At 51.6% G+C, this 15,147-nt stretch overlaps 2 protein-coding genes across 3 annotated transcripts in view; one reads left to right on the top strand and one right to left on the bottom strand.

The window, feature by feature from the left end:
- Window positions 1-8,903, bottom strand: part of DEGS2 (delta 4-desaturase, sphingolipid 2) — a 72,408-nt gene extending 63,505 nt beyond the window's left edge. Inside the window, exons 1-2 of one of the 2 annotated variants that reach the window (XM_027066601.2) lie at window positions 8,667-8,903; window positions 1,787-1,925 (exon numbers count right to left, since the gene is read on the bottom strand). Coding sequence is in view for 1 of the 2 variants with exons in the window: in XM_027066602.2 (XP_026922403.2) it covers window positions 1,787-1,925; window positions 8,427-8,435 (148 nt within the window). In the remaining variant the exon portion in view is untranslated. Of the gene's footprint in view, window positions 1-1,786; window positions 1,926-8,426; window positions 8,451-8,666 lie in introns of those variants that run through there. The other variant, XM_027066602.2, reaches the window with a different exon arrangement.
- Window positions 8,904-9,161: 258 nt separating this feature from the next.
- Window positions 9,162-15,147, top strand: part of YY1 (YY1 transcription factor) — a 28,926-nt gene continuing 22,940 nt past the window's right edge. Inside the window, exon 1 of the mRNA XM_027066607.2 lies at window positions 9,162-10,085. Coding sequence (XP_026922408.1) covers window positions 9,416-10,085 — 670 coding nt within the window. The 5' untranslated portion in view covers window positions 9,162-9,415. The remainder of the gene's footprint in view (window positions 10,086-15,147) is intronic.

Raw genomic sequence — 15,147 nt, forward strand, 5'->3', positions numbered from 1 at the left:
TCATCAGCTGGGAACATCACATGTATGGGGGACTGGAGACCAGCGAAGGGGTTATTTCTAACTGGGGGATCTGGGGCCTGCCGTGAGGCAGGATCTGAACCGAGTGGACGCTGGTAGACCTGAGGAAGGCATTCCTTAACGGACAGAGCAAAGGCAGGGAAGCAAGACAACTTTTGTGAGGCTGGGTGTTGGGGGAGGGGGTCAAGGTGGAGCAGGACGGCGCAGGGAAAGCCGTAAGGATGAGGGAATTTACTAAGCACCTACTATAGCCAGGAGCACTGTATATATTATTACAATCTGCCATTCCGACAACCTTGAACATCAACATTCCTATTTTACAGATAAAGAAACTGACCCAGAGAGGTTAAGAAACTCATCTAAGATCTCTTAGTTAATTCATCCATGGCGAGACAAATATTCAAATCCAGGTCTCTTATTTATTTGTTTTTTTTGCTACACCAGGTTTCCTTGAAACCCAGCTAAGGACCCTGGGCTTCGTTCCACGTGCAGCAGGGAGGAGGACAAGGCAGCCACACCACTGGGTAGTTCTGCTCAGAAAGGCTCCCCGTGTGTCTGGAAGATGAGTAAAGTTGAAGGAGGCGGGAAAGGCCGTTTAGGCAGAGGGAAATGAACAGGGTCTGCAGGTGGCACGAAGGCGAGTAAACGAGGCGGAAAGGTTCGAAACGCCTCGCGGAGGAGCCGGCCGTCCCGAGGCACCCGGAGCCCCAGAGGTTTGAAGCGGGGAGCGATGTGGTCCCCTCTGCACGTTAGAAAAATTCAGGGGACCCCTGGCGCAGGAGGACCGGTGGCAGGCGCGGCAGCGGGCTGGCCAAAGGGCAGGTGACAGGGAGCCAGAGCCTCCGTGAGGACAGTAGGAGCGGGAATGGAGAAAAGCGGGCTTTAAAAAATATTTTGGAAGTAAACTCATTAGGAGTTGGTGGCTACACACGGGGGATGAGGGAGCGAGGAGTCCAGGGTGAATTCCCAAGTTCACTGCAAGTGAGTGCGGTGGTGAGGGAAGCCGCTGGAAGAGCAGGGCTGGCGCGGACGGAGAGGTGGTTAGGCGGGCGGTGCGTCCAGGGTGCCGCAGGACAGTGCATGGGGCCATCTGGGACAGCGGGGTGAACAGAACAGAGACGGAAGCTAAGAGCGGTCAGCACGCAGGTGGCTGTTGGGGCCACACGTGGGGACCCGATGACCCAGCAGAGCACGCGGAACACGGAGAGTGGCAAGAGGAGAAGTGAGAAGGGGGAGACCGAGCTGAGCGGTGCAGACAGCCGAGGTGACAAGTCCAAGGACAGAGTAGCGGCCGGTGTCGGGTGCAAGAGAAGGCGAGGAAGCAGGTCAGAAAGCCTTTGCCTGTGTGACCAGTGATGGAATGTCTGGTAGACAGCCGGGAGACACAGGGCCTGGGGTGGCACAGACGGGCTCGGGACGCTTAGCTGGGAACAGGAAACAGGCTACGGCTACAGAGACACAGGGCCAAGACAGGGGCTTGTTTTTAAAGACCAGGAGAGGGCGCCTGGGTGGCTCAGTCAGTTAAGCGTCCGACTTCGGCTCAGGTCATCATCTCGCGGTTTGTGAGTTCGAGCCCCATGTGGGGCTCTGTGCTGACAGCTCAGAGCCTGGAGCCTGTTTTGGATTCTGTGTCTCCCTCTCTCTCTCTGCCCCTCCCCCTCTCATGCTCTGTCTTTCTCGGTCTCAAAAATAAATAAAACATTAAAAAAAAAATTTAAACAACATAGCTGACGCTGGAGACCGTAGGTTACGGCAGAAGTCTACATACATGAACGGTGTCTCCTGCAGTGGGTCCCAGGATTCCAGAAGCGCAGAGACAGAGGTGGGTTGCTCCAAGGGTGAAGTTTTATCAGACAGAAGCAGGACGGGATGCTGAAGACGCTTGTGATTAACCATGGGTTTCTAGTCTGGGAAAGAAAGGAGGGGTGAGAACACTAAATAAAGGTCTGAGGCTGAAGCAGAGGGTCGATGGGACGGAAGGTATGAGTCGGAAGGGGCAGGGTATTGGGGGTTCAAGACTCCAGATGTGCTGCTGCTCTCAGGAATGACAAGGACCGGGATATGGCAGCTGAAGAGGGGAAATGAGATAACAGAATTGCAGAGGCCAAAATACAGACCTGAGGGCTGTCAGAGGGCTGACTCAAGTCACCTAAGAGCTGGTATGGCTCAGGTGTGAGAGGAAGCCCCAGGTCTTCAAAAAATACAAGAGCAGGTGAGACGATGCCAGAGTAGCATCTGAAGTGGCACCAGCCTCACACTGCGTCGCGGCTAGCACTGCCTTTGGAAGGATTTGGTCAAAACATCCCTAGGAAAAGACGCACCCAACCCACGACTGCGTTCCCGCCACGATGACAATGCCATTTAAGCAAAATGGTGCAAGGAGACTCCCAACCCATTCCTCGGGGAGTAACAGGATGGCACAGTTTAGATATGATGGTCCTTCCGCCCTACCTCCATCCTTCAAATCCCAAGTTCAAAATTGTATGTGACCTAAGCAGGGAAAGAACCGTGTGCCAGGGTGTGCCAAGGAAGTCAGATGGCAACTCAGCACCAGAACGTGGCTCATGGGAACACAGAGATCAACAGCCTTTCTCCTTCCTGACTCCCACCTCTAGGCTGCTGTTCCTGTGGCGGGGGCTGAACCCCACCATGACAACGCCTGTGCCAAGTCTCCTTGGGTCCACCCTCTCCAGCCAGAGCACCTGTGTCACAAGAAAAGTGAGTGAGACACCAGCAGTCCGCAGTAGAGACATGTCCAGAGGGAGCTCCAATGTTGAAAAATTGAGGGTTTTTTTCATGTTTATTTATTTTTCAGAGAGAGACAGAGACAGAGAATGAGTGGGGAAGGTGCAGAGAGGGGGGACAGAGGATCTGAAGCAGGCTCTGCATTGACATCACGGGGCCAGACGTGGGGCTTGAACTCACGAACTGCGAGACCATGACCTGAGCCCAAGTCAGACGCTTAACTGAGCCCCCCAGGCGCCCCAAGACTGGTTCCGATCGACATGGGAAACAAAAAAGCAAGTTGTTTATTCTACTTTTAATAGACAGCAATCCACCTAGCTCAGAGAGATCAAATACTTACCTCTGATATGGCAAATCTACCTGGCTAGTAAATGAATTTTCATTTGCTCTAAGAAACCAAGTGAGTGTTGGATCCCATCTATAATCATTAGTTGCAAAACCAGCAGCGCCCGAATGCACAGCACAGGTGCAGAGGCTGAGACGTGAGGGTCAGGAACTAGCTCACCCAGGAAAAGAGAAGCGTAGGAAGAAAACGTAACTGGTCCTGAGCGTACAAGCACCCTACATACCAAAAAAGCCCAAAAGTTGGGCATTTTCCTTACCATTACTGTGCATGCCCATAACGCCTGAAGACTGGCATTGTTAGGTCCATTTTACAGCAGAGGAAATGAAGGGTGTAGAGGTTACAAGCCTCTGCTAATGTTACACGATTGATAAACTGCGCCACTGGGACCTGACCCCAAGCTTGTGGTGACTCCGGTCTGCTCTTCCCACTGATCAGCTTTGCAGCTGGTCTGTCTCGCAAGGTCTGGAGTTCCAAAACCATTTCCACTATGAATCCCCAAGTTCAGGTGTGAATTTTGAAGAAGGAATGGCTGATACAAGACAACAGGACATGATGTTAGTAACCAAGTATGAGTGAGAAAACCTCAGCCAACCCCAAAAGCAGTTTCAGTGGATTAATCTGTTAATCTGATGAATTTCCAAGGCTAACAATGCGGGTTATGGGCTTGCCCCAATATTTACACATTTATCACCTGATTTATCTACTGCTGTTTCACATAGAAATTAACATAAAACAGAGGCCCCTGGGTGGCTCAGTCGGTTAAGTGTCCAACTTCGGCTCAGGTCATGATCTCACGGTTCGGGAGTTCGAGCCCCTCAACGGGCTCTGTGCTGACAGCTCCGAGCCTTCAGTCTACTTGATTCTCTCTGCCCCTCCCCCACTGCTCTAAGGTTTTTTGTTTTTTTTGTTTTTTTAAAGAAACTCACATAAAAGAATGAAAGGCTGGTGTGTGGCCAAACACTGGGTCAGGCACTTTCTGGTCCCTTGAGCCTCAGTCCCAGCTGAGCTGTCCCTTACTCAGGAAGGCCTTTACCTGACAGCATCCCCCACCCCTCCTCTTCTTCCTAGCACTTCGCACAACCTGAATCCTGGCAAGTATCTGCGAACCACCCGTTTGGGACCTATCCTCTCCGACCCTGCAGGTTCCCCGACGACAAGTGTGTGATCCTCGCTCACAGCTGTGTCCTCCAGGCACTTGGCAAGGAGAATGACCAGCCAGACTCACCTGAACTCCCCGGGCCACTCCTCTTTACAGAGAAAATCCATCGGAGAGGCTGGATTCCAAACCCCCACCCCGTCTGCAAGGCCAAGCTAACTCCTTAGTGCTCGTAAGCTGTTCTGTTCCACTGCATTAACTCGCCCCACGCATGCAAATGCAGTCAGGTGCACACGCTGCGTCTGCCTGGCTGGGCAGGTGGGAGCAGCCAATGTCAGTGCAAAAGTGGATCTAGCGTCTCTTCGGGAGGCTATCGACCAGCAAAGTAGAGAACTAGGTTCATGTGTTACCGAAGACCTCCACTTTCCTTAGTGTTATGGGTAGTAACCGGATCCATGTACTGAAAGAACCCGCTTGGCCTCAGAGAAGAGAATTTGACTCAGGTCTTATAAAAGGACGTGAAATAGTACATAAATGCCAGCTTAACAGAGGTCTCGTCAGGGCACCTTACCACAACTTAAGCTCCAAATCTAATATAGACATTGATGGAGTGGGGAGTATGCTTTTCGTGGCCCAGATTTCATAGATCCCACAACCGAGAACTATAGTTTAGATGATTAAGACAGCAAATGCATGCCTATAGTGTTTCATTTGACTTGTATTTGTCTTTTTAAAGTTTATTTATTTTTGAGACAGAGAGAGCGAGCGAGCAGGGGAGGGACAGAGAGAGGGAGACACAGAATCCAAAGCAGGCTTCAGGCTCTGAGCTGTCAGCACAGAGCCCGATGCGGGGCTCAAACTCACAAGCTGTGAGATCACCATCTGAAGCTTAGAAGCTTAAACAACTGAGCCACCCAGGCGTCCCTCATTTGACTTGTATTGATACAAAGTTAGCATAACTTAGATGCACAAACCTGAAATGTCAACCTGATTTTCCCAAGTATTTTATTGGAAACTCGGCCTGAGGGGCACCTGGGTGGCTCAATTAAACATCCAACTTGTTTTCAGCTCATGATCTCAGTTTGTGAGATGGAGCCCCAAGTTGGGCTCTGTGCTGACGACTCAGAGCGTGGAGCCTGCTTCAGATTCTGTGTCTCCCTTTCTCTCTGCCCCTCCCCTGCTCATGCTCTGTCTCTCTCTCTCTCAAAAATAAACATTAAAAAAAAAAAAAAAGGACACTCGGCCTGGACCTAAATTGGAATTCAATTCCTGCAAACTTGGAGGCTTTGCAGTCTAACAAAAGCAGGGGACGCTCGCTCTACATGCAGCCCCGTGGCTACCTTGCAACGTGTCTTTGTGACCTCAACCAGTTCCTTCCTCAGCTGCTTTCTCTGTCCGTTAAAAACCAAAAATGTCCACGGCTCTAACATTCTCCTTTCTGCAGCTGATGCAGACCACTAACTGCCTGCCGACTGGAGGTAACTTCAAAAGGACTCGATGTTTAGAATTAACCAAAAGGAATTTCACAAGGAAGGTACCTCAGTATGTGGAAAGGGAAATTATTTAGCGTCATGAGTTCATCACCTGAACCATTCCCAATCTGTCACAGATGGACATATGGCAGGGCGCCTGGGTGGCTCAGTCGGTTAAGCAACCAACTTCAGCTCAGGTCATGATCTCACAGTCTGTGAGTTCAAGCCCCGCGTCAGGCTCTGTGCTGACAGCTCAGAGCCTGGAGCCTGCTTCGGATTCTGTGTCTCTCTCTCTCCTGCTCATGCTGTCTCAAAAAAAAAAATAAATAAATAAAAACATTAAAAAAGAAATAAAAAAAATGGACATATGGTAGAATGAAACTGAACAGCTAGCCTTATAATCCATAAGACCCTGTCTGAAAACGGGAGAGGTACCAACATTTTTTAATGCACATCCTTTACCTCCCCCCACCCCACTCTGCTCACTCCTGACATTTGCCCCCTCCATGCGTCTCCCTAAACCACAGGCTCTTAAAACGGAGTTTGAGCATTTAATGGAGCTTTCAGGAAAGAAACCATTAGGAAGATGAAGGCAGGTGACTGTAAGAGTTGTGGCTAACAGTCCACATCTCTGTCCTGCTTCTGTCCTGATCAGGTGGCCAAAGGACACATTCCTTGCAAGATATTTGTCACCACATCTCCTCAACCATTAGTGAGCTCTGACTTCTCGAGCTCCTGGAAAAGTCTGCATGACTCAGGATTCTTCCAACATTCTAGTTTTTTCCACAGTTGTTTCCATTCATTTCTGCAGTAGACTGGAAGTCTTGGGTGAAGTTGGAGCTTTTGAGACCCTTGAAACAGTCCAGCACTATCATACAGAACTCCTGTCATGTCGGCTTCATTTTTTGATGAGCCAAAAAGCAATCATTCCATGTGTAAGAGATGGAGCTGGAGACAGACACAGCCATAACCTTTGCCCTCACAGTTGGAAAGGGAAAAGCACCCAAGATCTGCGTTAAGAGAAATACCAGCTTAATTTAGTAACACTAATCATTTGGCTTCTTGCTAAAACAAAGGGACTCTAGAACATTCAGAGGGAATGCTCATTGGCTCAATTCACTCTGCCCAAACAGAAGAGAAAAAGCAGTAAAATTACCCAAACTTTCAGAGCCATGGTTCTGAAATGGCAATTTAACCTGTCCTTTTAAATTGATATTCAACTTTTGCAGCAAGTGCGAGGTTAGTGCCCATACAGCACAGGATCTTTGCACATCTTGTCGTAAGATCCTTCACAGCTAAAGCGCTGAAAGCAAGAATACCTCCCACCACAGAAAACTCCAGGCCTATGTTAAACAGATCACCTGCTCTGGGGCAAGTTTTAAAAGCTACCCGTGGAGCAGGTGTGAGGACAGCACTTAGGGACATCTTAATGCTGTGTTGCACCTGCCATCCTTCCCAAGTTTTAAGCTCTTTTCAGTTTTCTCCCCTTGATGGTGAACGTCTACAGATCTAGAATTTAGAAGCTAAGCAGGTACTTCCCCCATTTCTGGTGTTTCTAGAGGGAAGTATCAACTACTTACAAAAACATTTTCTTGTCAATTACTAGAGAGTGGGGAAAGTGAAATTAAGCCACATACAAAATTCTCCCACAACTGGTTTTCGCTTGTGAAATATTTATGCACAATTTATAAGCTACGAAGCCAGAAATGACTTATTTCAACAGATTTTACTTTGCCAAACTGTGTGGGTGCAGAACTCCAAGGGGAATTACTCAGGTTTTGAAACTCAGATGCAAAGAGAAAATGATCTCATTTTTCACTCTTTATGCTGAAATTCTCAAAAGTCAAGTCGAATGGCATTTAGATATTAAATCAAGTCGCTTGTTAATCAGAATGAATCAACTTTTCTCTAATATGTTATCAAAGACACCTGCTGGTTTTAACAAGTTGGACCTAAGAACTGATGGATCAGTCCAGAACAATGATGGGCTTCAACTGCAGGAACACTATTCCAGGAATAAGCGTGGAGAACGTACGCATTCAATGAATTTGCACGGCATTAAACTGGGCAAAGACACGCCTTCCCAGATTTTCTGAAAAAATCAGGGAGTCTGTATTTTTATTGCTTTAGACCAACTGTCAGGTCGACCAAAAGGATGAGCAAGGGCAAAATGACCTCGCTGCACCAGCCATTCAGGAAGGCTGAACTTGCCGTTATTTCGTGCCAGGAAAAATCCAGGCTCTGTTGCACGAAGAATGGAGAAACGGGGGAGCTTTAAAGGATGAGACGAATGCAAAGCCTGGTGGGCAAAGGGAGGAGTGTCTATGAAAGTGAGAAATAGGTGAAGACGGTGGTCAAGGAAAACACTGATTGGCTGGAGAGCGAAGAAAGGGAAGCTCAGAAGGAAATTCTAGAAAGCCACAAGGAGCCGAGCGACACGACGAGCGGCGGGGGCCCCCGTGGTTCCAAGCTCTACAGCGAAGCGGGCACCCAACGGCCCCGTCTCAGGTTTCCGCGGGTCACAAAAGGATAACGGACATCCTCCCAACGGTGGACCTGGGGGCTCCGCGCGCCGCTTCCGCCCGGCCGCCCCGCCCCGGCCGTCCGGCGCGGCCCACCTGCGCTCGGCACCCCGGGCCCCGCGCCTCACGGGGAAGGGCGCTCGCGGCGAAATGCGGGCTCGCGGAGGCCCACGGCCATTCTCCTCTGCGGCCCGCCCGCCTTTGTTCGCCTGGCCCTGCACACTCACCGCCGCCATCGCCCGCCCGGAGCCAGGCGCCGAGAGCAAACGCCACCCGACGCGAAAAAGGAGGCACAGGCGTTTCTCGTCAAAGCAGACTTTATTGGGCGCCGGGGCCGCCCCGCGCGCGCCGCCCGCTCCCCCGCGCGTCCTCCGGGCCGCTGGCCTGCCTAGACCCCGCGTGCGGCCGACCCCGCCCTCTCCCGCAGGCCCCCTCCCCCGCGGCGCCGGGGACCGCGCACCGCTCACCGGCTCCCGAGGCGGCGGCTGCAGCGGCGACGCCCCGCTCCCGAGTGCGGCCCGGGCCCGGGGCGGCGGGTCTCGCTGCTGTTGCACCGCGGAGGGCGGGAGCCGCGCGACTCTCGGCGGCGGGCGGTGGCGGCGCGCTGACGTCACGCGCCGCGGCCATCCGGCGCGCGCGGGGGCCGCCCCGTCGACCCCAATCCGGGAGGAGCCCGGGTGAGTGGGCGGGGCCACGACGGCGAACGGGCAGATCGATTGGCAGAGGGGGAGGAGCGAGAGGGCCAGTGGGCGAGTGGGAGCGAGGCGGGGCGGGCCGAGGCCAGCGCGGAAGTCTCGCGAGGCCGAGCCCGAGCGGAGTGTGGCGGCGGCGGCGGCGGCGAGATCTGGGCTCGGGGTGAGGAGTTGGTATTTGTGTGGAAGGAGGCGGAGGCGCAGGAGGAAGGGGGAAGCGGAGCGCCGGCCCGGAGGGCGGGAGGAGGCGCGGCCAGAGCGGGCGGCCGAGGCGCGGCGAGGCGGGGCGCCGGGGCGAGCAGCGGCCGAGCGAGCGCGGGGCGCACCGAGGCGAGGAGGCGGGGAAGCCCGCCGCCGCCGCCGCCGCGCCCGCCCCTTCCCCCCGCCGCCCGCCCCCTCTCCCCCCGCCCGCCCGCCGCCTTCCTCCCTCTGCCTTCCTTCCCCACGGCCGGCCGCCTCCTCGCCCGCCCGCCCGTAGCCCCGGAGCGGAGGCCGCCGCGGCCGTGGCGGCGGAGCCCTCAGCCATGGCCTCGGGCGACACCCTCTACATCGCCACGGACGGCTCGGAGATGCCGGCCGAGATCGTGGAGCTGCACGAGATTGAGGTGGAGACCATCCCGGTGGAGACCATCGAGACCACGGTGGTGGGCGAGGAGGAAGAGGAGGACGACGACGACGAGGACGGCGGTGGCGGCGACCACGGCGGCGGGGGCGGCCACGGGCACGCGGGCCACCACCACCACCACCACCACCACCACCACCCGCCCATGATCGCGCTGCAGCCGCTCGTCACCGACGACCCGACCCAGGTGCACCACCACCAGGAGGTGATCCTGGTGCAGACGCGCGAGGAGGTGGTGGGCGGCGACGACTCGGACGGGCTGCGCGCCGAGGACGGCTTCGAGGACCAGATCCTCATCCCGGTGCCCGCGCCGGCCGGCGGCGACGACGACTACATCGAGCAGACGCTGGTCACGGTGGCGGCGGCCGGCAAGAGCGGCGGCGGCGGCTCGTCGTCGTCGGGCGGCGGCCGCGTCAAGAAGGGCGGCGGCAAGAAGAGCGGCAAGAAGGGCTACCTCGGCGGCGGGGCCGGGGCGGCGGGCGGCGCGGACGCGGGCAACAAGAAGTGGGAGCAGAAGCAGGTGCAGATCAAGACCCTGGAGGGCGAATTCTCGGTCACCATGTGGTCCTCAGGTGAGCGCCGGCGCGCGCCGGCCCCCGGGATGTTTTTGTTTTGAAGGGAAGCCATGTTTTATGTGTGTGATGGGCGCCGCCATCTTCTTCGCAGGGCAAGTATGGCGGCCCCAAAAGATGGCGGGCCGCGGCGGGGGCGGCGGGCCGGCGGGCCGGCGGGCCGAAGATGGCGGCGGGAGGCGCGGCGCCGCCCGCTAGGCCGCAATGGCGTAGTTTCCCCGGGCGGGGCGGCCGCGCGGCGCGGGGCGGGGCGGGGCGGCGCGGCGGGGCGGGGCGCGCTGGGGCCAACGGACGGCCGCCGGCCCGTTGTCCGCCGCCCCCGCCCGGCTGGCTCCCCCGCGAGGCCTGGGGATGGGGGTGGGGCGCGGGGCGGGCCTCGGCCGGGTTGCGCGGAGCTCGCGCCCGGCCGGGCCGCCCGCCGTCGCCTTTCCCCCGCCTTCCTCTGGGGGGCGTCTCGGCCCCGCCCCGCCCCGCCCCGCTCCCCTCCCCTCCCCTCCGCTTCCCTTCCCCGGACCCTCAGCTGCTCCCGAGCGGCGCCTTCCGCTCCCACGCCCGGCGCGCAGGCCGGACTCTGCCCGCGGCTGCGCTCCCCGTGCTCCCCGCGCTCGCCTCGGTGGGGCGGGACTTGGGCGGCACGTAGGGCTCGCGTGTGCAGGCTCCGCGCCGCCGGGGCCTGTCACCGCGCTGCCGGCGAGGTCCTCGCTTCCCTCCCCCGCCCCCCGCAGCACGTCGGGGCGAGGGTCCGCGAGGTTTTGTAGATTGCTCTTAACCCTTTACGTTTGGGGAAGTTTCAGTTTGTCGAGGGTTCGGCGCGTTGCAAATAGGTCGGTTATCTACGCGACTGGGGACGTTTGTCACTAAATAAAGTCGAGTACTTTAAGTCTTTGCACGAATTTTAGTTGACAGAAGGCCATCTACTTTCTTCCCCCGTGAAGAGATTCTACAAAGCCAAAGAAAATATCTAGAGCAAAAGGGACTTACTGCGTGTTGGTTTTTTTTTTTTTTTTAACTTAATAACCATGGAAAAGCTGGCTTTTTTTCCTGTGGGTGTCTTGTTCTTTTTTTCACATGCTATCTAGTTAAATTGCCGGGATAGTAAGTACACTGAGAATGATCCTGCCATGGCTAGTTAATTTTCTATTTGTGAAGATCGTCACACGTAGTACTAAGTTTGTGTTGTAGAATCCTTCTCCCAGGATTACTTTACCGCTGTCTCATAAATTCTCAGAATTGGACGGAGCCTCCAAGCGCGATGACCCTTGAGTATTAAAAGATCGTTAACAATTGAGAGGAACAAATGAAGCGCGAGGTGAAAAGGCCGGTAGGGAAGGCTGGTCTGGTTGTAGCTCCTGCAAGCCCCGAGACGAGCTAACTAACCTCGGACGGATCTGGGACTCAGAGGACCGAGCAAAGGGATCCGAGTTGCTGCCAGAATTCGATAGCAGGTGTTAATAGGCGCTGCTGTTCTGGATTTCAGAGTGTCTTGTGGAGGTCGTAGGAATTTGAGTTTAGTCGGAGGTACGTGTTTAAGTGAGACCGGTCCACTAACTTATTTGATGGTTGTCAGAGCACCTTCTGTAGATTCTGGTGGCTTAAGAACGAGCGCATGTACACCGATCGTGTTGAAACTAAAAGCCTTGTTTTTTCATTAATGTGAATTGCTTATTGAATTTTGCTGGAATCAGGATACCATTTGAAATTAGGTATTAGATACCTAAAGATACGCCCACCACATAAAAGTAAATTTACTTTTTCTCACAGTGAGGACATGTTGGTTTTACAGAAATTTAGAAAACCAGGGCGTTATATATTCTGTCCTTGATCTTACCAAGTTGCTTACCCGCTTTCCCATACCCAGAAAACTTGATAATGGTGGCTTTACTTGATGAAGTGATGCGTATCAAGTCAGCCAGTGGGGGCGGGGGGGGGGGGGGTGGGGGTTGGGGGGGCATTTGAGGGGCCTGACTAATGGGAGGTAATTTACAATTAAGTCAGCATTGAAAAGTCATTATTTCCCCTGTAAGTGGCTGCTTACAGAGTTGAACAGTTTGGGGTTATTTTAATGCCCATTTCTTTGCAGAGTTAGTTGTCTGCATAACAGAGTCCTCTGTACATAAAGCTGATTATAAATATTTGATGGCAGTAACATAGTATGGCCTGTTTCCTCAGACATGTTTTGTGGTAAGCTATCCCTCTTCCTTGTCCTTGTGGTTTGGAATTAACACCAAAGAGATGCTAAATAGTTTGTGATTAACTATGCACGTCCCAAGTACAGATTCTGAATATAGTGTAATCTTTGGAACTGAAATAAGGAGATAATTGATAGTAGGTGAAGAAATCAAAGCAGGTTCACTGTTAGGCTGAATTTCTACGTGTCTGTGTGCTGACTGGTAGGCGATATGCTCAGTGCTTTCACCACCAAATCTCATTTGATCCCAGCCATGAGAGTTTTAACTACAGTGTGGTTTCGTGAAAAGTCCTTTAGATTGGAAATGAGCTGTGATGTGACAGTTTTGCCCAAGTGCAAGCTTAGTTACGTGAAGTCTTCATAAAAATAATCCTACACAGGGTATTCTCAGAGCTCTAGTTATTCGCTAGTACCTCTTAGTTAAAAAAAAAAAAAAAATGTAGTGGGAGCCAGCATGTTTATGGAAGCCAAATCTGGATTTTATGGGTTTCTGTTGCTTGTATGCCGTCTTACTTTAATTTCCCACAGAGTAACAACAATCTGTGTGATTGGCATCTTTTTAATGGAGTGACAGCAAAGGAATCTACTGGTTCTATACTAGAGTAGTTTTAGACTTGAAAGCTCCTTAGAAATCAACTTTTTTGTTTCCTCTTTTAACTGGTGTAATTCACTTGGGCACAGTTCAGTGGCTTCCACTATACTCACCAGGTTGTACAGCCATCACCGCTAGCTAATTCCAGAATATTTCCATCATCCCAGAAAGAAACCCCATTAGCAATCACTCCCAGTTTTCCTCTGCGCCCCCCGCCCCCCAGGCCCTAGCAACCACTAATCTACTTTGTGTTTCTCTGGATTTGCCCATTCTGGACATTTCATTTAAATGGAATCCTACATTCTGTGGTCTCATGTGTCTGACTTAGTCTGTTTTCAAGTTTCACCCACATTGTAGAACGTGCTTTATTCCTTTTTAAGGCTGAATAGTTTTCCATCGTGTAGATACTAGAGCAGGACCTGCTTAAATTTGCAGATGAGAAGATGTAGGCCCAGTAAGGCTACATACACTATGTATGTTTCAGTATTTCATCACTCTTCAGTTGTGTCTTGAACATCCTTAATCCATTGCTTTAAGGCCGTGTTTACTTTTGTTTTTTTTTCCCCTGGCAGTATGACTAATGAACATTGCCATGTTGCTAGATTTAGGGCACAGTCTGAGATGTCTATTTTTCCCTAAATTGTCGTCATTATTGTATGGGAGTGACATCCTATTTTATAGAGCTTACTATAAGCTAAACCACTTAATCATTGGGCCGAATAGGGAAGCTCATGATAAAAGCTGAGTATTTAAGACATTTAGTGTTGAGAAAAGACTAAGAAGGCTTTAAAATCTTGAGGTTTCGGGTATGCAGAAATTATGACCTTCACTCAAGGCTGTTGGTATTTTAATTATCTTATGTTAGACCAAATATAGAAGTGCTTTGTACTGGATTGAGTAAAACATCTAAGACTCGAAAACCGTTGATGTTAAAATCAGTAAATTGAAAGAAAGTTGGAAAGTATTTAATTTTCTCTCGGTTCTACATGTTAAGAAGTTCAGGTTTGCTAAAAGTTACTAGTCCTGACCATTTGCCACTCCTCTGTGGGTTTTCCACCTCGTCCTTTTTTATCTGCTGTTTATCTTTAACTGAGATGCTGTGCATAGAAATTCCCATGGAGCCAAGCTAGGGAAGCCCTCCAAAGTGATCTTGTCAACCTTGCGACCTACATAGGGCAGGCGAAGTCACGGATCCTGATTCCTGACCTGGTAGTCCTCCTGAAAGCCTGGCTTGCTGGCACAGACAGTCCCCAGGTTACTCGCCTTTCCTTTTCCTCCCACTGTCAACCACTGACTCCCCCTGGTGGGAAAGGAAAAGTCTGTATCAGGAAAAGGTCGGTACCTACAACTAGCATTTTAGGCTCTTGAAAGAGAATAAATGAAGTAATAATTTAGAAAACGTACGCTAGACTCCTGGACAGATACTTACAAAAGGCTTTTTATTTTTTGTTGTTGTCGAAGTCTGCTTAGTAAGGTGGGTTGGTTTTAAGGCTGAGACATTTAGGGCCTGTTATGAGTATAAACAATTATTAGAATGAACATTTCTTAAGTTCTGCATTCCTGTGTTAACCCCTGATCCGCTCCTCCCGGGGGACCATTCTCTGAACTCTGCTTTTACTCCTTCCCATACATGTAGGACCTAAAAGTGAAAACGTACAATTTCTACATCTGAATATTTACCAGTGGGTTGTATTCTATAGTATTGTTGGGTAAACATTCAAATCTTGTATTTTAAAATTTGGCATCTGAAACACTGTTTGGAGGTTGACGGTAATAATTTCATTACGGTTCATGGAACATTAGGAAGATGTGCTGCGTAGGTTTGGAAGTTAGTTGACTGTACTGTATGAGTTGGTACTTCTCTATGTGTGGGGGACTTAATGACACAGGAGAACCGTTTCCTATTCCTGAGTACCTTATGTTAGTAGGTCCCATTCTGTTTAACTTTGTGGGTAATTATCAATAATAGCAAGCCTGGGTTTCTGGGAATCATTAGTAACAAGCATCAGATTTCCTCTTTAGAGGGCACTGACCAAAGTATCTCGCCTTGGAATCTTAACGTCTGACCTTGGTTTCTTTGTCAAATGACTTAGAGTTGGGGGATCCCTAACAGCATTTTCAGTTCCTTTAGAACAAAGAAATTCTACTCCTTTCTGAACTCCTGCATGACAGTAGGGAGATATACTCCCTTTCTTAAAGCAGAACTCTAATTTTAAAGTGATCTGGTGAATGAGGTATTAGGAACTTGAGTAAAATTCTTTTTTTCTTCCTACTTTTTTTTT

This window comes from Acinonyx jubatus, chromosome B3 (genome assembly GCF_027475565.1).
Source record: "Acinonyx jubatus isolate Ajub_Pintada_27869175 chromosome B3, VMU_Ajub_asm_v1.0, whole genome shotgun sequence".
Classification (NCBI taxonomy): Eukaryota; Metazoa; Chordata; class Mammalia; order Carnivora; family Felidae; genus Acinonyx; species Acinonyx jubatus.